General features: G+C 39.5%; 1 protein-coding gene across 1 annotated transcript in view; it reads right to left on the minus strand.

Moving 5' to 3' along the window:
- LOC135212777 (mutS protein homolog 5-like) overlaps positions 1-25041 on the minus strand; it is a 75578-nt gene that overhangs the window by 18677 nt on the left and 31860 nt on the right. Inside the window, exons 6-18 of the mRNA XM_064246549.1 lie at positions 24112-24191; positions 23512-23623; positions 22653-22761; positions 20504-20651; positions 13346-13429; positions 11240-11410; positions 8474-8612; positions 6471-6533; positions 4106-4177; positions 2717-2846; positions 1439-1684; positions 532-670; positions 40-256 (exon numbers count right to left, since the gene is read on the minus strand). Of these exons, the coding sequence (XP_064102619.1) occupies positions 40-256; positions 532-670; positions 1439-1684; positions 2717-2846; positions 4106-4177; positions 6471-6533; positions 8474-8612; positions 11240-11410; positions 13346-13429; positions 20504-20651; positions 22653-22761; positions 23512-23623; positions 24112-24191 (1710 nt within the window). The remainder of the gene's footprint in view (positions 1-39; positions 257-531; positions 671-1438; positions 1685-2716; positions 2847-4105; positions 4178-6470; positions 6534-8473; positions 8613-11239; positions 11411-13345; positions 13430-20503; positions 20652-22652; positions 22762-23511; positions 23624-24111; positions 24192-25041) is intronic.

Here is a 25041-nt window from a genome sequence, read left to right on the forward strand (position 1 = left end):
ACTAGTGTGATGCACAGTACATTTTCCATGAGGTCTTACCTGCTTGAGGTACACAGTCTTTCCGCTTGCGTTGGGGCCAGTAATCAGCGTGACGCAGGGGTTAGGAGGGCCGCTCCTGACGGGGTTGGCGACGAAGGCGGCCGTGCAAAGCTCGTACAGAGGGTGACGTGCTTCGATCATCTCCAGGACGGGGTCGGTAGTCAGCTCAGGCTTCACCCATCCGAACTCGCGGGACACGGTAGCGAAGGCCAGCAAACTGCAAAGGTTTTGCAGCGGGAACGGTGGTTAGTTTCGTGAGTCTAGGGCAGGGAGGGGTCGCCAACCTGCGGCTTCAAGCAAGACCACCGAGATCGCGCGCGGTGGTGGTCTTGCTTCAAGACACTTGTGTGGCTCCAAGCGCTGAACAAATACCATTTTATGTAACAATCCTAAGACAATATTAGAATAAAATTCTATCCAGTTTTAAAATGTGATGCTTGAATCATCTCCTTCAAAGTGAGCAACCATTCAAAAACGAGCAACATATGATACCAATCTAGCATGAGTATGTTGCCCACGAGAGACGTGAAGTTCTGCGCCTGTTGGGTGAGTGACTCCACCAGCCTCATCATGATTCGGGTCTCGTGGTTGGCGATGTCCACCTGGATGTCCCCAAGTTCACGATCCATCTCTGAGAATTAAATTCAATATAGTTTTAGGCCAAAGGCCAAGCACTGGGACCTATGAAGTCATTCAGTGCTGAAAAGAAATTCACAGTAAAAGGTCTGAAAGGTGTAACAGGAGGAAAACCTCAAAGCAGTTACATTACGAGTCAATTGTTATGAAAGGGTGGAAAGTAAGATGGAAGAAAGAGAATATGTAAGGAAGTAAGGCAAAAGAAACAAGAGGGGCTGAAGCTAGGGGCCTAAGGCACGCTGCAAAGAACCTTGAGTATTGAGTAATGTCTACAGTGCGCCGCATGAGGTGTGCTGAAGGCGCTACTCCCTACAAAGATATCTGAAAAGTAGTGGCGCTTAAACTTCCTTACGTACCAATACCCTATGTGGTTTCTATCTATGTTGTTTGGGAGTTCGTTTAACGTTTCTATGTTAAGGAGTAAATGACTTCAACTGTTGTTGTCAACAATCGGTATCGAACTTTTGAAACTTAAAAAACTAACACACAAATTGTGGAACAAAATGTTTAAAATATCCACATACACTTTCGTCCGATACAGTGTGTATTTTTCAAATGTATTTGTTCTCCAATTTATGGGTTTTTCCAATATTCAACTGTTGATTTGGGAATCATTTTCGGAGAAAAAAAAAACGCATCCGCACAATATACACTTGTGTCCGTGAGACTTGTGTGTGTGCGTTTGTATAAAACAAAACAGGGTCCTTCCACATTCATGTCATAAGGTTGGCCGGGTGTAATCGCAGTAATGCTTGTGACTTACCACAGCAGGTGAAACTCTTGTAAAGTATCAGGTCCGCCGTCCGGAACATAAACTCAAGTCCAGGTAGATTGTAGTCGCAAGCAGGGAGGATCTCATTGAGCTCAGGCGAAGGCGGGAACGCCAAGAGGTATCCCACGTGGGGCAGATAAATGATACTGCAAGACTCGACTTCCTGGGGAAGGCGTGCCAACTCTATTTCGGCGACCCGCTGCATGAGTTCGCTTAACCCGCTGAATCGGCGCTTCTCTGTCGAAAAGGAAAGGTTGGCAGTACTGTGGCGTTTCATCGATTCATTCGAGATTAAATTCAAGACTGGGCAAGAAACCGCCTTCGTCACAGACTTGAAAAATGCAGAAGACAGAACTTTAAGTTTAACTTGATTATATTCATAATTATATTCATGAATGACAATGTCTGAAGTTTATCACCCCACAGGAATTACGACGCAACTCAAGTCAGGAAAGAGAAAAATAATGAAGAATATTATTATTATTATTATTATTATTATTATTATTATTAATACGAATACTTTTCATGAAATAACCACAAAGGCCATAGATCGGACTACCAAACTTCTACATAACATAACAGAAAGAATGGAAAAAAACGAGCAGAGATACAGATGAAAGCCAATGGAAGAGAATATAGCGAATAATAATAAATGAAACATGTTACCTATAACAATAGATAAAATAAATAGAAAATACACGTAACTCATAATTCATCACAAGCAAATCAACTGGTAAAGGAAAGTGTGAAAGTTGACTTCGAAACAACGAAATTCATCTCTAAGGCTGCCAGATACCTTCATACAGGGCAATGGATTTCGTTTTATGTAAAAATTAAGGCAAACACATTTCTCATCTCGATAACAACTTGAGTCCATCGTGTAAGATGTGTAAGGTCGCATGAGTGATTTGTTACCGAAGTGAATGACTCGTAAATTACCTTAGCATAGGGTATGATGCCATTGCAGCCGGGTAGTATATTGTAAGGACAACGCTTTTCCCTATATTTTAATAGCATCTAATCATCAAGTCGCGATGTTCTTACTTCCATCCGATAGAGCGTTCCGCGGCCTTTCCGCCGATGTATAACACATGTAATTCCATTATTTGTACGCCTTATTATCTTTAAATGTATGTTTGTAAGAAAACACAAAAACCCAGTTCGTCTGTAAATAAATTATCAGTACCCAGCTACCTGTCTTAATGTTTGTTCCTCACAATATTGATGTAAGAGTGGCAAATTTGACAAAGGAGTCTGTCGTCAACTTACTTTCATCCAGTTCTGTATCGACTCCTGGTCGGACTATAAATCTGGCTTCTCTCTCCGACTGCTCGATGTCCAAGATGCGTTGGATGAGGAAACAAGCGTGGTACAGCCCCTCCGTCACGCACTCTCTGGTCTGGGTTGAAATGAATATAGAATTTAGGCTAAATGCCAAGCACTGGGACCCGTTAGGTCGTTCAGCGCTGAAACGGAAATGGACAGTAAAAGCTTGAAAGGTGTAACAGGAAGAAAACTTCGCAGTTGGAGAGGGTGGAAAGTAAGATGGAAGGAAGCGAATATGAAATAAGGTAGTAAAAGGAATGAAAGGGGTTGCAGCTAGGGGGCCTAAGGGACGCTGCAAAGATCCTTAAGTATTGCCTAAAGTGCACCGCTTGAGGTGCACTGACGGCACTACCCCCCTACGGTAACTCTCTGGTCTGGCAACGAACGAAAAACATTTGTTCTAAAACTGAAGACTATTTGGAACCTTTTGCCTACGTGTCCGTTAATTTCGATGATGGGACGCGGTCCTTTCCCCCATCACGTTAAAAGTTGAAACAAATACATTTTTTATCGTTCCAGCTATTCAAAATGCGTAGGGATAACAAATAAAAATATATGCTCTTGAAACTCTGACTGAATTACCGCTCAACTTGTAACTAGTTCTGTCCCCCCTGTTAAAACTCTCCCGTGGGCTTTCGTTTTCTCTTATGTTCCGTTTTCACTCAACCAGATCTCTGTTTTTTTCCGCAACTCGGAGGCTCTTGTCTTGGTTGTGACTGTTTGCTAGTCTGAGTCAGAGGAAACAGTCAGAACCAAGACAGGGTGGTTAACATATCGCTGAACTTGACTCACCTTAGTTCCATGCAAGTATTGTTTCTTCAATTCACCAATCATTTTGGCTTCAAGATTTTCAGAACACGAGCAACAACATCATCTATGTTAACAGACCAGATGCGTGAATCTCCCTCCCGTGCATACTTCCTCTTGTGGACATAATCCTAAGCAAGCAACGCTCAAACTAAAATTACTTTCTATAAATTAATTAAAATACATTTGTTTTTAGTAACATACCTCTACTTTGCATTTCGCGCTCGGCTACCAATCTAGTGGCCCGAAGTTCGATTCTCGGCTCGGTCAACGCGGAACCAGAGGAATTTATTTCTGGTGATAGAAATTCATTTCTCGATACATTGTGGTTCGGATCCCACAATAAGCTGTAGGTCCCGTTGCTAGATAATCAACTGGTTCCCAGTCACGTAAAAATATCTAATCCTTCGGGCCAGCCCTAGGAGAGCTGTTAATCAGCTCAGTGGTCTGGTAAAACTAAGATATACTCTTTTTTTTTCCACTTTTAAAATGCTCTGTTGTGACGGAATAAACTGTCTTGCTTACCTGCTTGAAAACTGGAATATCTGGATCCTGGTCGTGGCACAGTTCGCCTATGAGGATGGCGTTGAACAGAGACTGCAGAGGGGAACAGATACGGATCGTTACAAGGGTCATATTGAGAGAAGTAAATGGTATCAGCAGTGCCTAATGAAATCTAGCTTTCCGGAGTAACCAGTCCACATTATTAAGTACAATGAACATCAATGGGAAAATTTCATATAGAAATTCGATCCTATTTTAAATGCGCTCATAATGTAGTCTTTTGTTTTTGTTACAGTTGAATCATAATAAAAAAATTATATACAGTAAAGCTATTTTTGTTACAGTTGTACAGATGTACTACAGTAAAATTGTTTTTATTACAGTTAAATATTAAGGCAGTAAAAAAAAGTATATATAGATGTACAGTAAAATTGTGTTGTTACAGTTAAATATTAAGATAATAAAAAAATTATATACAGATGTACAGTAAAATTGCTTTTGTTACAGTTGATTATTAAGATAAAAAAATCTGTACAGATATTTACCTACAGTAAAATTGCTTTTGTTACATTTATGTCTTAAGATAAAAAAAAAAATTATGTACAGTAAAAAGGACTGAATACTAAACAACGGTTACAGTAAAGGATGGTGAATGCAGTAAAAACTGTATATGGTATAATCCTCGAGAGTCAAGAAGGGAAGCCAAGTAGTAAAATAAAAAGTGCCTGAATTGAAAGGCAAAAAAATAGAAAAAAAAAAAAAAAAAAACTATCCAAGACTTCACTAGTGATCATAGAGGCTACTTTGTCACCAGAATATTTCTGACTTTCGCTTTGAAATCTAACCACGTCGGCAAGCGAGGATCATTCTGGCTTCATGTCCAACATAATCGTTATGGAAACTCGCATCTTTTGCGTAGTAACTCGTAAGCTTTCCTGTTTTCTTTGTTGACTTTATTTAAATTTGGCGATGACTTCGCGCCAACAGATGGCGCTAGCACGCGTTTCTTTTGCAGAAGACAGGGAATTAGACGATGAGTATTTATATATTTCTTAAGGTAACACAATCCTAAAAATACGCTTACCCTTTAGTGGACCTGAAAGTTTACCAATATACCAAATAAACGTTGATGAATATATTATTAGGTACAAATATCTAAACTTCTAGGAATGATAAAACCGTTAGAAATGCATTAGACAAATCCTGTGTTATCTTCTTACAAACAGGTAATACATTTTTCTCAGCTTCACTGCAGATATCGACAGGCTTACTCTCTTCGATTTAAGCGTCTTTATATGCTAGCACATATTCTGCGAGCTATGTGAGTCTGTTGAGTGATAAGACTTCAGTTAAATACTTCTGTCAACATCTGCTAATTAACGAATGGAGCTGCATGTCCTTCCAGCTGTGACGTCAGATTGATCAACAAATAAGTGAAACATCGCGGAACCCGATCGATGATGTTAACAAGGAAGTTTTGACCTAAAATTAACCCTTTATCGGGGTCTTTGATGTCGTTCCGCAGTTTGAACTCATACATAAACCAGTGAAAGTAACCCTCCATATTGTCATTCTATTTCCACTTTAAAAAAAAAATACAGAAATTCAATATTGTTCCGTCACTTTGACCAATAAATGAACCAAACAACAACCCTTCATACTAGGGGTTCAGCAGGGGGTATCATACGCATACCCCTCGGGGGTATGAGAACCACATGCTGGGTGTATGGGATTTGACCTCTGGATAGTTGTATATATGTGTCAGTGTTTACATGGGTACATTTTGTAAATAAATAACTATCTAAAACTATAAATGCTTTTGATGTTCTCGTATGTTCTATTCCTAGCTATTTATACTTCAAGTATGTATTCAACTAAGTCTATTAATTTAGTGTCAACAAATAGGACTTAAGTGGACTTAAGCAAAGAAGGTATGGAACCATATTGGGCAATTCTTGGGGGTCTTCTGGAGTCATCATAAGGTTAAGAACCTTTGCTTTATACCGTTACCAAATTCTGACCTATAAAAAAGATCATCCAGTCAACATGACCATTCGTATTGTTGCACCGTTTTGAACTGAAAATATATCACTAAATACTTTATTATTATTATTATTATTATTATTATTATTATTATTATTATTATTATTTTATTATTATTATTATTGATCCCAGTTCTTGGGCTTTGGCCTAGACCCGGCATTTTATCGAATCCTTCGGGCCAGCTCTTCGAGAGCTGAAAGTCAGCTCAGTGGTCTGGGTAAACTATTTTTATAATAATAATGATATTTATTTTTGGTGTGGAGAGGCGTAGCGCCACGCGGACGCGCCACGCGGGCCGCAGAATGCAGGGACGAGACCATGACAGAGCTATATTAGTACTTACGTTGTAGAGGACCTTCCAGTCGCGCACGTGGAGTTGACCCTGGTGCAATCGATTCATGACGTGCTGTGGAAGCGAAAGCAGAATGATTCATCCAGTATCAGCCAGGGAGAGAGGGTGGGGTGGTAGGGGCGGGTGGAATGCCGCCTCGTAATGGTGATTCCCACTACTACGTCATATCAGAATTATAGAGTCACTGTTTTATCTAATATTTGATTTGATTTGTCTACAAAAACTGGCGTTACTTTTGTCTGATATACAACTTCGATATTTCCTACACGTCAACATTTCCTTGAACTTATACTTTGAATCCCTTTGCCCATTTCTTGTGACCTTGGAACCAGGGGCGGATTTAGGGTGTGCGGGGCCTTTGGCCGGTGACCTTAGGGGGCCCCTTACATCTGGGGGTGGGGTGAGTGGCAGGTGAGGTTTCCGGGATTTATTCTCTAATGGAGAACCTCTCTAGATTATTATCGTTATCATAATACTATTATTATTGATTAATCAATTTTTTATATAATAATTTGTTTTTTACTGAGGCGCGGGGTCCTAAGCCATGGCGGGCTCGGCTCCCCCCCTAAATCCGCCACTGTTGAAAACTGCATTGTTGATTGTAGACGTCGAATAACCCCGACGAATTCCACATTTACTTTGTATATAGATTTTGATAAAACATTCATCATGACGCACTTCCACGTTCATAGTTTTACTCGAAAGAAAACTGTACATTGGTTGGAATCCCAATGGTTCTGTACTCGACTGCTTTTCATTCATCCAAACAGTCTTACTGAATGTTTCTTCAAAGCTCTGCCGGTAATAAAGTCACGGGAAAAAAGTAAGTCTCAATTTTGGCTAGGAAAGAAAAATTACACTAATTTATGATTGCCGGTAATAAAGTCACAAGGACAAAATCACAATGTTTCTTGGGTGTCATCATCTGTATGATATGTAGGTACAGTCTTTTGTTTATGTTTTTTACGGGAATCGCCATCAGGTGGATACATGGAAACGATACTTACCGGGTTAAAATTAGCTTTTGGGGTTCACTATCTAAGAAAGATTAATATGACTTTTTTTTTCCCGACTTTTTTTCCTGACTTTTTTTTCCCGTGAAGTTTTTTACCTGGATTCGTTCTTTCACAGATATTCTGTTGCAGGAGAACCAAACTCCAGTGACTATTCTCAGTTTTTTTCCATCTGTCCACCCGCCTGTGGTGTCAGCGTATGGTAACACTGCGTCCCGAACTTTAGATAGTTACATTCAGCTTACATTTAACAATAATAACAATATCCTATTTCGAATATTAACGGTGTAATTCGCATACAGTACATTATCAAAACACTTTTCAGTTGCAAATGTACACCCAGATATCCTTTTATTTACCTAAAACTTACACATAGCGTAACTATCTAAAGCTCGGGACGCAGTGTTACCATACGCAAACACCACAGGCGGGTGGACAGATGGAAAAAAAAAAAAACAGTGTAGTTGGAAGACTAATATGGTAGTTGCTATTTAGTTCCGTGCTAACCATGAAGAATCCATGAACAGTAAATACAATGACCTAATTATCCAGGGATACAGGCATGTATAACTTTGCAGATATGCCATTCATACTCCTCCTGATTGACCATGTCACTTATATTAGGGTGTTAGTATTTTCCTAGCCAAAAATGTGACTTTCTTTTTCCCCTGACTTTATTATCGGCATAGCTTTGAAGGTATATTTAGTAAGTGTATAGATGATTTCACGTAAAGCAGTCGAGTAAGGAACCGTTACTGGGATTTCTGCTGTACGGTTTTCTTTCGAGTAAAAGTATAAATGTGGAAGTGCATCGTGATGAATGTTTGATCAAAATCTTTATACAAAGTAAATATGGCATTCGCTAGGGTTATTCAGCGCCTACAATTAATGCAGTTTTCACGATGCGATGGCCATCAAGACACTGAATGACTTTTCGCACATAATCTGAACAACCTCGAGAAATGAAGAAGGAAAGCTCACCGGGACATTGGTGATCTTCTTCATGGAGGTCTGGATATTCCTGACCGTCTCCAGGTTGACGGGATCGATGGCCCACTGGACGAGAGCGTATCTCGACTGCAAGACTTCCAAGTCCGTCACCGGGCGTAGGAGAAGCCTCCTGAAGCAGAGGCCGAAAGATATCGAATGATTTGAAAGGGCGGCTCGATAAGTGACTTTGCCGAACACTTCCGAATGCGCTGTCTGGCAAGATTAGTTATCAACTGGGTAAACATGAAGGGTTAAAGCAAACCGGTGGTTCTAGAGGTAAGCACGAGAGAAAAATTTAACCTCCCTTCCAAAATGTCAGGAATGATAAAGATGCAACGCGGAAGACTAATACTGTATATATAGATAATTGAAAAAATCGAAACTCCTCCCTGTTAGGATATATGAACGTTGATATTGCATTTTTGTCCTGAATATTTCAACACACACACACACGAACGAAAAATAAATGATAGTGGTGAGCGTAAATCAGATATATTCTGCAGTGCAATATATATATATATATATATATATATATATATATATATATATATATATATATATTTGGAATATTGAAACTAAATGTAAATAGATATATTCTGTATCGCAATATATATATATATATATATATATATATATATATATATATATATGAAATAATGAAAATCAGCAGTAGCTATCGCTTTACGCGTATTCTTGATACCAACCCATATTTCATTTAATAATATCTCTACAAAATGAAAGTTCATTTGAATTTTTCCAAATATTAGCATGACCAAAATTGTTCATGTGTAGAAAGAGGGCACTCGATGTATTTCCTACACGTACAGTCACTCATATAGTTAATGGTGGTCTGGGTGTTTCAGAGAGATTTCCATTTCACCCCTTTCTGGATGACAGGTGCCTGGGAGTGCGAAACTGGCCATATGTTCAACTACCTAACTCTGCTGTAGAAAGTTTCGGTGTGTGCCCGTCTTACGTCACTATACAGACCCGTTGTCCAGAAAGGGGTTGGATGGAATTCAGCTTTAAGCCCAGAGACATTTATGAACTTATATAAGTGACTATGCACAATATTTATGTTGATTTAATATTGATGCCAACAGTTTTTTTTTATTACAATCTCTACATGGAATTTCATATATGTAACCTGTTTGTCAATGTGGAGAATTCTTTATCGAAATTGTTCTCACAGACTCAGTGTTACTAGAAACATTAACATTAAATTTTTTAACATTTTCGGCAAAGAAAGAAACCTGCAGACAAGGGTAGAACAGGCAAATTAAAATGATCAAATTACAATGATCTTAAAGCAACATCAACTAAAAATGTCAGATATACTTTAATTTGAAAGTAAAATCTTGATAATCTCGTCTTCCTTAAATTCAGGACAAAACAGTCTTAGTGCTCTTAAAAACACTGTAGAAAATACAGTTTAACTTTTAAATGATGGCTGGAGTAAAAGTGAATGTAAGAACATACATTTGTAGGTTTTCTGAAAACAGAAAATTTGAATCTGTTACCGTGTCTGTCTATGCACATTTACATCCAAAAAGGGCAAAAGGGAATTTGTATTCTTCCTCGATTAGTTAATTTTTTAGTGGGAACCAACATGCACTTAAGTTGAAAATAGGTTCACATCCTCACATAAAAACCCATTCACAAAATATATCATCGACAGACCTTAACCAAAAAACATTCGCCGATAAAATAGATGATAAAAGTTTAACTTCGGAAAAAAAAAAAAACGTTATTTAAAAGCGGCGACTGAGGGTTCCCCACCGCCATACCAGACTCCTGCTCATGAAAATTACATTGAAAGGAAATTTACATTCCTTAATACACAGTTTTAGCAACTCGAATATGGTGTCAATTGGCAGAGAAAATTCAGTTACTACCCAACTCATGGGCTCAAAAAAGTAATATTAGGTTGTCAACGGGCACCATCTTAGTTACTAATTAATTTCTGTGAGCAGAATTTTGACAGGAGCTAAGTATTTCCAACTTCACATAGTGGTATTCAGTCTTTGTGGGAGCTCTGCAAATAATTTATAGCCGTTATTAAATGTAGATAATAAACTTAACGAAGCCCCACCTTGAATAGCCTTTTCTACTTAATCATAACCATGCCAAGATCCATATATGCAAACAGATCTTGAACAAGACTGTGCAATTTCGATGTGTAAGGGAAATAAAGGCAAAAGCCTTGCGTGACTGTTACATAAGCAGTTATTATTCTTTAACACTTGTTTCGTAAGGTATGTTAGCTCCCTTCTGTGAGACTCAATCTCTCAGTCCACCAACCCCCTCTCTCTTAACAGCTTTATCACGTCTTCTTTCTAGTTAAAATCATTTTCAACCTCTTAACAAAACTGCTGCTCTGTAAACACACGAGCGATATCTTCGTCATATGCTGAATATCTATGGACGAAAGATACTGTGTTACTTGAGTATATAACTGTAACTGTAAGGCGAGGCGGGGGGGGGGGGGGAGAGATAGGATAGGATGAAAGTTCGGTTCACACCGATTTAAACCCCAGAGAGAAGATAAGGTTTGGAAGGGGGAATTAGTGGGGTGAAAGAAAGGTATTAGGGAGAGGAATAAAGAATGGGACAGATCCATTTGTCTTTCAGTGCTAAATGTAGTGCTCGTCGTGTTGTTGTGTGGTGGTTAATTCATTGTAGTTGAATGAGGGGGCCAGCATAAAGGCATGGCATAGGTTCTACGTTATGTGAAAAAGGCTCCAATATTGGATTTACCTGAGTATGGGAGGGGACAGGGGGCAAGATGTCCGGCTGAGGAGAGCGTAGACACTGAGTCCCTCTTTGCTGGAGGAGTATATGCCGCTCTTGTAGTTGGCTGGGTGTTGGTCCTCAGAGAACAGCTGGAGCGCACAGGCAGTTTCCTCGTCCAGCTGAGTCAAGTCCTCCCTAGAAACAAGATACAGTTTTATTTTTTATGTTTTCCAACGATCTACTGCACTATACTGACTTTAATATAAGCTGGAGTGCACAGGCAGTTTCTTCATCCAGCTGAGTCAAGTCTTCCCTAGAAATAAGATACATTTACAGGCAATCCCCGGGTTACGGCAGGTTCGGCTTACGATGTTCCGAGATTAAGGCGCTTTTCAATTATATTGAAAAGTCTACAACGCTGATCTGGCAGAAGAAATATGACACCAAAAATGCAAAATAATCAATATTTTAAGTTTTTTTTGATGAAAGATGCAATAAGAATGCAGTTTACATAGTTTTCAATGCACCCAAAGCATTAAAAGTAAGGTTTTCTCAGTATTTTTGATGATGTTCCGGCTTACGACGATTTTCGGGGATACAATGAGTCTCAAGAACGGAACCTCGGTCGTAATCCGGGGACTGCCTGTATACACATACCCACATACTACTGTATATACATACCATTACACATACATATATATCTGTATATATTAAAATTCCAGGTACACATAGTTACCTGGAATTTTAATATATACAGATATATATGTATGTGAAATGAGTATGTACGTAAATACAGTATGTGGGTATGTGTATATGTATGTATATGCGTAGTAAATTTAAGCATATTGATCTATGAAAAAAATATTGTGACTATATATTTGATGATTTTGTACGTAAATTACATATACTGTATATGTACTGAATTGTAGAACGAACTTTAAAATGTGTTTTTAAAAAAGCGAAAAAGAAAGACAAGACGGACAGTCTTATTTTCGATGTTTTCCAAAGATCTGCTGCACTATACTGACTTTAGTGGTAGAAGTGTCACGGGAAATCTTCTTTATCTCAAGACCTGAGCACAGCCACAGTTACTGTGATCAGGTCTTGAAATAAAGACTAAAGCTCAGGGTCTACGATCTTGTCTCGCACCTTTTCCTGCGTGTGCTTCTAATGTTTATATGTGACGGGACCATTGTGGTGTTGGATAACCTGACTTGAATGTATAGCCCAAAAAAGGAGAGGCTTTTCAGAGTGATACTCTAAAGGAAATTTACTCAAAACCAACAGGAGTGTAACCGATGCACACCCACGAAGTTAGTAGTATTATGCTTTTTAAGTGAACAAAAATATCAGTTTGTGTCCAATCTGTGGTGCAGTATACTAGAGCGACTGGTCCTGTCATGGAAAATCACTAAATAAAAAACGAGAATAGCTGATATATCCTAATTACAGGCTATTTGTTTTTGCAAAAAAGATTGCTTTTATGCTAAGGATGTACTACCTAGAATGTCCTTACTCGACTCATTGTAAACAGTGCTGCAGACTGCTTGTCCCTTCAGCGTCCAGTTACACGTATTTCTGGGGCGATTTGGAGCTTTCGTTCCTCACTATGGTTCTATTACACTACAGAATTTCGATACACTCCCTTCGAAGTTGCATGAATTGTGACGTCAAAAGGCCGGTGAAGAATAAGAGCGTGAGACTCTAAATGAATCGAAGATATTGCGATCACTCTACTACTCTTATATTATTGACGAATAATTGTCCAAAGATGAAATCAGTCGAGGTTTCAGCCAAATTTTCATTATTTGTTTTGTCATTGAATATTATTAATAATTGTTTTGTCATTGAATTTTATTAATAATTGAACTAAGGACGTTTCAATTTTTTGGGGTGAGTTCAGAGGTCCGCACCAGGCCTCTCGCACCATTTAAGATTTTACCACACTTTCGTGAGGCCTAAATGATAGAGGCACTAGTAAGCAGATGGCACTCACCCTGAAGTTTAGTTAACCCAGGATAGGAAAAGAATAACATTGCGAAGAGCAGCTTCAGAACTCCACAGTGAGTATGATATTCCAATAACAATAATAAGGTTAATAATAATAGCAAGGCTTAACTTATAACTTACATTGCGTAGATATGAATGCCTAAAACCAGCGGGCCCTCAGGTATTATTGACGAAAAGATATTACAATCGAGTCTGCTGATAAACCTGGAATGCATTAATACAGTGTGATATTAATTTCAATATATGCGGGGCCATGGCTCATATATAAATATGTATAAGAATATCTACACATATATGCAGATACTTATATACTGTGTGCATGTGTGAAGCGTGTATTTTCTGAAAAGTGAGGCTGACTCAGCATTTCCACATTGATTTCTAAAGGCCAAGTTTCTGGACTATATTCCATTGTCAATCTAGAATGAAAAATTCAACTGAATTAAGTGACAATAAAACATAGAACTAAAGACAAAATCAAAGAAAAAAATAAGATATCAAAGTGTAGGGATTTTTAGTGCATGAGCTGTGGGTGGTTTGTAGGCAGTTATGATGTTACTGCCTCGACGCTGTCTCTCTCTACTTTGCCCACAACCAGAGAGCATATATTATTCTTTGTATATGCTTGTAGAATAAAGATATTCAACCAAACATGGCACAGTGAGCTCCTCAAGAATGCCAGGTGCAATATGAACCTCACGCACCATAGCTGTAGTAATTGTGGATGTCGACACAGTCAGGACAGGGCCTCTTGCCCAGGCTAATTCCTCACATGCCATGGTTGTCAGAAGATAGGTCATCTAAAGAAATATTGCAGAAGCAGTAAGAAGAATACAGAGGGACCTGCAGCCTTTCTAGATGTTTCAGGAGCCGTTGTAGTGGCTGAAGCCCTTAATTAATGTGCAACCTGCACTGCTGCAACACCACTGTAGTGGACACAGGCACCCAAGTGTGTGTAGCAGGACGCTCCCTGCTGTCATTAATTAATGTGCAATCTGCACTGCTGTAACACCAGGCTGGTCTGAGGGATGTTGGCAACAACCCCCTGAAGTGCATGTTATCAGCTACCTGCCAAATTAAGTATGAAGGGTGCTCCACTTTGCAGGACGTTTATTTCATGAAAACACCTAAACTCTTCCACCTTCCATTAGCAACCCATAAGGAACTGGGCCTGGAACCAAAGAAATTCCTCCATCACTCCTTCCGTGTCCTCATTGGACATAAATAGGCCCTAATTCCTTCAATGACACAACTCTGTCTGAAAATGGCCACCACACCTCCTAAACTGACAACAGTCCTCTTCCACCATCAGATGTGAATGTTCCAAGACTCAAGAAATGGTTATTGCAGTATTTTTCATCCTCATCATTCAGCACTGCAAGGAAACCTCCACCAGTAGTGACAGTAAACCTTATCACATCCATCTCTATACTGGAGCAGTACAGTGCCCTGCCACACTCCTGCATCAGTCCCTTATCATTGGGAGGATGAAGTCAAAGACCAACTCGACGAAGCCATAAAAAGCAGGGTCCTGCAACTTGTTCCCCCTGGAGAGGCAGCAGAATGGTGCGCTCATGTGGTGGTAGTAGCCAAGATGTCTGGCCAGCCCCAACGCACTGTTGATTACCAGCGACTTAACGCATGCTGCATGAGAGAGATGCACCATACACCTGCACCCTTCATCATGGTATTGGGAGTCATGTTGAGTTCTTCAAGACTGTCACTGATGCTTATTGGGGATTTCATCAAGTAGAACTGGATGAGAAAAATTGCAAGCTCACTACCTTCATCGCGCCTTAGCAGCATTACTTTACCACACAACACCCATGGGCTACTGCTCCACCTCAGAATGCCTACACACATCGATTTGATGATGCCATGCAGGAGGGTACCCTGGAAATATAACTGTGTCGACAACATCCTTTCTCTATGATACAAGTGTAGACGCAGCTTTTTGGCACACCCATGACTTCCTGGCAACGTGTGCAAGAAAAGGTATCACACTTAAGCCTGAAAAATTTCAATTCTGCAGAAGAGAAGTGGATTTCGTAGTTTTTTTCATTTGGGATGGGACTACTATAAACCCATGGAGTTCTTCCACTGGGTTTATAGCAAAGGGTCTGGCACTCCGTCTACTGACCAGGTATGGAAGGTGACCTACAACGCCACAGATAGACCTGTACTTCATGTGACATACATGCATGTCACTACCTACAGAAGCAATGAGCCTCACACCACCCCTGGACTACTCCTTTCAGTGCACAGTAGTAGGTTTGTTTCAGATGGAGGGCCATATGTACATGGCCTATGCAGACAGGTTAACTAGATGGCTAGAAATAGCCCATTTCCCAAACAGCACGACTTCTTCCAAGCTGATAATGCAACTAAGAAAATACTTCACCCTATGGGGGGTAACCAAGCAGATCTCCACAGACAGCTGTACTAACTTTGTGATGAAATGCTCACCTTCTTCAGAAAGCGGGGCACCTAAATCTGCCTTTCTTCTGCCCACTACCCACAGTCAAATACTAGGGCAGAAGCAGCTGTCAAGACTGCAAAGCAAATAATCAGAGCCAACACCGGAGAAGGAGAGTCTCAGTAATGATTAAATATCCTTCACCATTCTTCACTACCTTAACACGCCCCTACGTGGGGTGGATAAACCCCCAGCACAACTCGCTACCAGCAGGCAATTGGGTAATGGTGTTCCCACAGCCAGACAACACTGTAAAGTACGTAACCTGGCACTAACAATGGGCACTCAGCAAACAAGATCTGAAATGGGAAAATCTCAATTTTCAAGGCTGCTTCAGTAAAAGAAGTCATAGGCTTCAATATGAGTAGAAATCTGAAATTCTCCGTCCAAATGAAGAAATTCAATTCTTTTTCTCCGACTTGCCTTCCCAGCCTTAAATTTAACAGAAATTTAGTAAGGCTATTAATGCACATTTTAAGAAAATTGGGAAGTGTTCACTTCTATCTAAATATTCATTGACTGATCAAGATAAGAGCATAGGTTGATTCAGGGCTTTATTATTCCCATCCGCTTTCACTTAGCAACTCCTACCTTTATATCCTGTTCACAATTTCCAGGATATCCTATTCAAAATTATAGATGGCAAAATTCTGAATTTAAGGAAAGGCCACATTCACAGTGAATGAAAAATCTGTCAGTAGGACACTGGCCCACAAGATCATGCTCTATTGAACAGGCATAGCATTCAGGTACTTAATTCCCTGTGACAATATTCACATTGCTTGAAGTACTGGCTAAGTATGCTTTTGGATTTCTTAACTCTGGTGAGCAAATGTCCAACAGTTATGCAGACCGGCAAGTTTTTGGAAGAGAAGGCCAATAAGATGGTTTTGCTGTGCCCTCTCATTTCTTAACTAAAAGAAATGGAGGAAGGCATCCACTTAAAACATTTCCTTAGAGAAGTTGTAAGGGTCTTGCTGAATCTACCCCATTTTTTGTGTGTGTGTCTTAAAGGACCTGTGTGGGGCAGCTGTTTGAATAATTCCAACTGAAGAAGGTCTGAAGTTAGTCAGTGAGGCTGCCTGTGTATCATTACCTGCCTTGACTAGAATGCTCTTTCCTTGCTGTTCAATGGTCTGTGGAAGGTAGTTGCCAGTCTTCTTTTGGAGACATTTGGATGCTCTTTTGAAATTAGATTGCCCATCTTTGTAAGAAGCAACATACTATGCCAAAGGTGGGACAAGTTCTTTGGTAAATGAGTCTAACAAATCTATTTGTTTAGGGATAACATACAATTCATACAGGAAATCCTTGGTTTTAACTGCACTCAGAGTCTGCATTTTTTTCCTTTAAATAGAAGGTTGATTTGCTAAAGCACTGCTTGAGAAAGTAATACAAGCATCAAAGTACTAATGATCAGATAGTTTTCTTCCCTTTGTTTTTGAAAAAGGTTTCTAGTATGTTGTTTCCAAAGTTTATTAGATTCTATAGATTGTTAAGTCAGCGTAGCATTTTTGCAGATGAGCACAGGCTTAGTAATACAGTGCATGTTCCAAAGAATGGCATATCTGCCGACTGCAGTAACTACTGACCAATTTCTGTTCTCTCTGTACTCTCCAAAGTTGCAGAAAAACTTATTTTTAAGCCACTATACAAGAACGTATGTGGAATCTGAAGGATTGTTAACTGATAGTCAATATGCATTTAGGAAGTGATGCCCTGTTAGATTTGACATGCCATTTGCAAAAGAACCTTGATAAGGGTTTTGAATCCAGACTAATCCAAATAGATTTTAGCGCTGCTTTTGATTTAGTAATTCACGGGGCATTTATGTAATAACTTCAGAATTTTGGAGTTGGTGGATATGTTATAGGGTTATTTCAAGATTTTCTTACAGGTAAGCAGCTGTGAGTTGCTGTTAATGGGATCTTCAGCAGATCAAGGTTAGTGTTCTTGGTCAGCTGTTATTTTTAGTGTATACAAGTGATATGGTTGTTGGCCTGGAACACAAGATCGTTCGGTATGCTGACAATGCAAGACTTGTTGGTGTAGTAGTCTCCATTTAAGAGTAAAATTTAAGCTGCCCTTAGTCTCAATTATGACATGGACCTGATTAGTGAATAGTTGTTTGTTTGTTTGTAAGGTGCTTTTACGTTGCATGGAACCAGTGGTTATTCAGCAACGGGACGCTTTATGTGACTTCCGAACCACGTCGAGAGTGAACTTCTATCACCAGAAATACACACCTCTCACTCCTCAATGGAATGGCCGAGAATCGAGCCCGCGACCACTGAGGTGGGACGCTAATACCATATCAACCATGCTGCTGAGGCACTGATTAGTGAATAGTGTACTAGTTAGTACGGTAAGAGGCTGAACTCCAGTAAAACAAAAAAACTATTGATTAACAGACCTCATTCAGATTTTCCACCCCATCCTCCCCCTCAGGTGGATGGAACTCTACTACTATGAGATTCAGGGCCTCTGTAACACGGTTTTTTCGCAATAACTTTTTATCTATGCTTTTCATAAATATAATGCTTATTCAGAATACATATTATATCAAACATAAATTTTGAGTGTATTCTGCACTACGTAGGTTGAATAAATTTGGTACTTATAATGTAAAAGTGACCTTTTTTGAAGACGGGCCAACTTACTTCGAGAAAAGGTTTCGAACGCACTCGTTACGTAACTTATGACAGCATTTCTTCCCTCTTTCTCGATGGATGATTAGCTATACGTAACGAAGGCTAAACCTCTGGCAACAATGACATACAAATTTAAATACAAGCAAAGCAGTACACCTTTATGAACTCTGGAACCTCTCCACTGATAATTGTCATAATGAACAAACCAACAAAATATGTTAATAAATACAAAAACACTTCGATTATTAGTCTAACTACCAAACTAAGTTTCCAAGGAAATTACAGTCTACTTTATAGGTCACAATCAGATTGACAAGATGTAGGGAATAGTTGGCAATTATCAAAAACATAGTAGACAAGCTTGATTTGATAACTGCTATATCCAATGTCAAGCAATTTTTATTTATTGGCTATCTACCTATTTACTGAAAAAAAATAGCCGGTACCGTATATTGGCTTTAAACCTTCACCAATAATTATCGTCAGAATGGTGCCTTCATGAGGCTCCACCCACTTTCGCCTCGTTATAATTCAGATAACACTAAAGGCTACCATGGGCATTGTTGGATTAGAAAATTTAACTTCTGGCTATAAAAACTAATTTCTCGAGTAGTTGTAAGAAGTGCTAAATGATCCTCAAGGATCCCAGCAGTTGGCCTAAACGTTTAATTCATGTATATTACTGCTATACTGTTGCGGCACTACTGCTATAGTAGTATTACTATGCTAGCACTGATACCCCACCCACATCTATGTATCGTTCCGCCATTCATAAAGTCTTTGGGTTTCGAAGCCGATGGAATTTCTGTCTGGTGGATGGGCGGGGCAACATTCAGTCAAAAGGTGTTTGTTCACCTTGCTTACATAATGAATGTTTTTCGACTCTTGGCTAGTAATCATTGGCCATGGCGTCGGCTAGAGCATTTTTACTCTATAAAAAATTAAAACTATCGGGTTTAGGTTATTGATAATGCTGACAAAATTTGTGTGGTTGTAAAATATACATATGTCAACTTTCAGCTACATCCGATGCTTTGACAAGGAGCAAAGTCCAAAAAACCGTGTTACAGAGACCCTGAATCTCATAGTAGATGAGTTTAAAGCTTTAACTATTTTTGTGTAAGTTATAATTGGCGTCTTACATTCGAGAAACATCTAATGAAAGTATCAGCAACTACCACACGAAAGGTAGGCATTGTATGTAAGGCCTCAGATATTTATAATATTGATAAAATCAATGCAACCTATTTTAAGTCATTTGTCCTTCCTTTACTAGAGTATTGTTCTCCGGTGTGGATGTCTGCTTCAGTACATGACGTCGACATTGCTGAATTCTAGGACCAAAGAACTGTTATGATTGATTGAAAAAATATATGTTAAAACTCCTTCCACACGAGGGGCAAAGACATGACGGGCACTTGGATTTGCCCAATTCTCTCGCCTTTAAACAGTGTTACCAGATCAAATTGTTCAAGGTAGGCAGTAAGCACAGGCAGGCGAACCTATGCTTGGAACACACTCGTGATTGCCATCCACCCACAAAATTGGTAACAGTGTCTGCACGCCGTGCATTTGCCTTTTGTGTGGAAAGGGCTTTAGAGTTTGACTAAGTAATCAAAAGATTTATGATAAGTGATAAAAGACTACATTAACTGTGTGTATATGTGTATATATATATATATATATATATATTATATATATATATATATATATACATACACACACACACACACACACATATATATAATTATATATTATACTATATATATATAGATATATATATATATATATATATAATATTATATATATATGTCCATGACCACATTACAGTGATTCATATATACACAGTAAGCTAAATATGTCCTTTAATATCTAATTCGCTCTACCTCGGAATCAATATATTTTCATATCTGTTAACCCAAGGGGAATTTTTTAGTCGATAATAAATTCGTCGGGTCCTAGACGCGAACCATAGAACCAAGAATTCCGGACGTACAGTGGATGGATTGTTTCAGAACGAGACAAGTTTCCAATGTTGAAAATGATCGACTCCAGTCTTTGCACCATTTCTAATAACAAGTTCCAGGAAAGCTACGATCACTAAGATGATTACCTATAACAGCAACAATAATCATAAAAGCAACAAGGGCTTACCTCAGTAACGCTCCGAACGCCCTCGTCATCTGAACAAGTTCAGTGTTGACTTTTCCCCGGATGTACAATTCTCTCTCGCCCTCCGTCGCACCTTCGGGTTCTCCAGGAAGCGCCAGGGACAGCACCCGCCGCAAGCACAGCTCGTACTCTGACAACAGGAGGAGCATCTTTTAACTACTGTATTTTCTTTATTGCAGCCAATCTTTGACTGAGAAAACAAGGAGTACACGGGATGATGCCTGGGATATAATAAAGAATGGACAAAAGGAAGCGGTACTTATAGACAAATTTCAGGGAGAAGGAATGCCAAATACTTGCCAAGGACTTGGGGTCAAGATCAGGGGCTCTTAAGTATGAAAGCCACTTACTGCTGCTGCTGATGCTGCGGGTATGAGACTTCATCTCTGGATATTTGTTGATATTTGATTTTCATGTGTCATTTATACGTGGGTACATTTCGTAAATAAATAACTATATGAAACTATAAATGCTTTTGATTTTCTTGTACGTTGTATTTCTAGCTATTCTTACCTATAGTATGTATCAAACTAAACCTATTAAGTTATATTGTCAACAAAAGGGACTTTAGTGGACTTAAGCAAAGGGGGTATGGAACCATATTGGGCAAATCATTGGGGGTCTGGAGTCATCAAAGGGTTAAGAGCCCCGGGGCTCTAGATAGTGAGGTTAATCAAAGATCAAGAAGAGATAAAAGAGAATAAATGGAGATACAGACTGATGATGGTGACGAAACTATGCATTCAAGAGTGGTCATGGTGTTAGAGTAGCTCGCCGATTAATGGAATATCCATGCGTGAAAACAGGAAAGCATTTGTCATAAGGGTTGATGCGTAAATTTTATCAGAAGAAGAAACCCAACACCTTTGTGAGGACATGAATGAGAGAGATGAAAGGGACAATGTGACTGATCTGCCAGAACCTGACGAGCACCTGAACAGGCTCCTGAATGAATTCACAGTATTTGGAATTATATTAATGGTAAAGAAATTTAGAGACTGAAGCTCAGCAGGTATGATGGAGGTGATTTGACCTGAAATTGAAATGACATCTGGTATACGGACTAGACTATTTTGCAGAATATATAGTGAGGAAACAAAACCTGTGGGTTGCGAATTTGAAATCATAGCTAGAGGTTTTGCACTTAGGTCAGCTGGAATGAAATATGCATTATACTTATTCTTAACAGGCTACAGAGAGAAATTAATGAAAAACTTTTAAGTAAACAAACTGGCTTTACGAAGGGTAGGAGTTGCACAGATCAAGTATTTATCCTAAAGACATCATTTGCAGCCGTGTATAGAATCAAAAATCACCTGCGTCCACAGACCAACATTAAAGAAAGTCAAACATCATGTCCTGTCCAGGTGGAGCGATTCTCACCCCAGTGGTGTAAGGAAAATGATTGATAAATCAGGTGATTCGTTTATGAAGGTAATTGGTTAATTGAATAAAAAAAAAGTCGTTAAACTGCAATGAACGCTGAACAAACTTGTTATTAGGAAATATACTCATAGTAGCGAAAGTCAATAGTCTTGGAATTGGGAAACAAATCCACAGTTATGTATGGGTACAAATATATTTAAAAATAAATCTATGCAGAGTTTTCGGGAATCTGTTCAAACCTCTGTACTATAGATTTGCTTTTCAATATTATTTGTACCCATACATAACTGTGCATTTATTTCTCAACAATTGTTATTCTTGGATATTATTCAAAATATCTGCACTCCAAAATTCTTCGTTGGACGAGTCGGTAACGTGCTCGACTTCCGATCTCAGGGTCCGTGTTCGATTCCCGGATCTTCCAACGTGGAATCAGAGGAATTTACTTCTGATGATAGAAATTCATTTCTCGATGTGGTTCGGATCCCACAATAAGCTGTAGGCCCCTCCTATCCACGTGAAAATATCTAATCCTTCGGACCAGCCCTGGGAGAGCTGTTAAGCTCAGTGGTCTGGTTTAAACCAAGATTAACATTTAATTTTTCTACATCCCGAACAACCATCCAAAGACCGAGCTCAATAGGCAAAAACATTCTTTGTCACACAATTGCAGTATGATAAAACGCCGTTAATTGGGCCGTGCATTACATAAGCTAACTGTTAAAAGCGAGAAGAAGAAACTTACTAAAATCACTCATTGGAAGAACCCTTATAGTGCAGGATGCTGCAGACGAAGAGGTGGTCAAGGGAGAGGCCGCCGCGACGTCTGAAGATGGGCTGTTCTCTCTCCCACTCTGAAATGAATGGAATTTGAAATGTTGCCTGAACAGTGACGATTTATGCATGAAGAAAATAAGGGACAAAATCTAACTGATTTATGGATTGCCAGATATATTTCCATTTAAAATAAACCTCACTGAAATATCCTCCACTATGGGTCTTTGGGAGGAAGCACGTTATCAGCATCCTGAGAGGTACTGACCTAGTAAGAATGTGCAATTGAGACGTATATTGTTCATTTCACTCTTCCAATATTCCATTTTTTAACAGCCTAGTACCTTATTAACATCCTGAGAGGCACCAAGCTACTACGAATGTTAATTGGTTACATATTTTATTGTAATTCATGTCATCATTTAAATGTCTATTCAAACTTTGTACTATATCACTTGATATTTTAGTTATGCGTTATATCATCTGGCTTCGCCCCCAGCGGCGTCAGTAGCCAATCTTGATGCGAACCCGCGTTTACGTAACTTGTACAGCACGGCTTTCCGTCCTCGTGCCCGGTCGAAACGGGTCACTTTCAGAGAATGAAGGCAGTTTCAACCCAGATTCCTGCGTGTCTCTCTCTGCCCCTTACTAACACAATTACCGCAGGTATCTTGCGCCGGAGGGACTGTATTATCATTAACTGTAGTCATTTAGAAACGAAATTAAAGTATGCTAGAAGAGCTCGTTTTCGATTACCATAACTAGATAACTGTTTTCCACAACAAGTCAATTCGCACATCAAATCTTGGAGAGATTTTGACTGGACTTACCCCGCCTGGTCGAGGTGCAGATGGCGGGTTCAGGGGCGTCCTTGGCACCCCGCAGAGCTCCTGAAGTGTGCGGAAGAAACGAACATCCTGACGTCCGCCAACGATCACCCACCTGTCATTGAGAGACACCAGAGACTTCATTCTTTGAACTAGAGTCTCATATCAGTCAGTGTTCATGTATGTATTTTCCAGAGTCCTAAAATAGCTCCACCTTTAAGTGTACTAGATCTATCGCTTCCTGAAAGTTTAAAACAGGCTCCTCTTTCTGTCTTCCCTTATTCCACGTCATCTCCTTCCACCAGGGTTGGGTGAGGAATGGGATGCGAGACAGACAGACAGACAAACAGTCAGAGGGAGGCAACAGGCGTTGGAGGGGACGGAAGTGGGGAAGGAAGAGTAAACATAAAGCCCCAGCGCCACATGGTCGAGCTTTGCTCCACGAACTGTGTTCGATGTGATGTCAGAAGCGGGGAAAGTCTGAACTTGACCCACTGTATCTGCGGTTCTGACGTAGGGCAAAGATCGACCGTGTGGACGGGGCTTTATAAACCAACCCACTGGAAGAGGAGAACAACACCTTGTGTATATAGTAGATCTCACCTTGGCTTCTGTTCCCGGAGGAGAGTATGGAGAGCCCAGAAATCAGGGGAAGCATCGACTTTGTCCTCCACAAGGTAAACCTGATGAATACATTACTATACTCTGTTTTTTTTTTCCATCTGTCCACCCCCCTGTGGTGTTTGCGTATGGTAACACTGCGTCCCAGGCTTCAGATAGTTACGTTATGTGTAAGCTTTAGGTAAATAAAAGGATATCTGGGTGTACATTTGCAACTGGAAAGTGTTTTAATAATTTACTGTACGTGAATTACACCGTTAATATTCGAAATTCGAAACTATCTACAGCCCGGGACGCAGTGTTACCATACGCAAACACCACAGGCGGGTGGACAGATGGGGAAAAACCGAGTATAGTATTAGCACTATATTAGAACAATAAATGGAATAGATATATGCAGGGCAAATATGTGTTTCAAGGATCCTTTACTGAGACAAAGGCAGACTACTATGAGATTCAGGGCATCTGTAACACGGTTTTTTGGCAATAACTTTTTATATGTGCATTTCATAGATATAACGCTTATTCAGAATACTCATTATATCTACACATAAATTTTGACTGTATTCTGCATTACGTAGGTTGAATAAATTTGGTACTTATAATGTAAAAGTGACCTTTTTTGAAGACGGGCCAACTTACTCAGAGATAAGGTTTCGAACGGACTCGTTACGTAACTTATGACAGCATTTCTTCCCTCTTTCTCGATGGATGATTGGCTATACGTAACGAAGGCTATACGTCTGGCAACAATGACAAAAATTTAAATACAAGCAAAGCAGCCCACCTTTAAGAACTCTGATCCTCTCCACTGATAATTGTCATAATGAACAAACCAACAAAATATGTTAATAAATAGAAAAACACTTTGATTATTAGTCTAACTCCCAAAATAAGTGTCCTAAGAAATTA

Source organism: Macrobrachium nipponense, chromosome 41 (assembly GCF_015104395.2).
Source record: "Macrobrachium nipponense isolate FS-2020 chromosome 41, ASM1510439v2, whole genome shotgun sequence".
NCBI lineage: Eukaryota > Metazoa > Arthropoda > Malacostraca > Decapoda > Palaemonidae > Macrobrachium > Macrobrachium nipponense.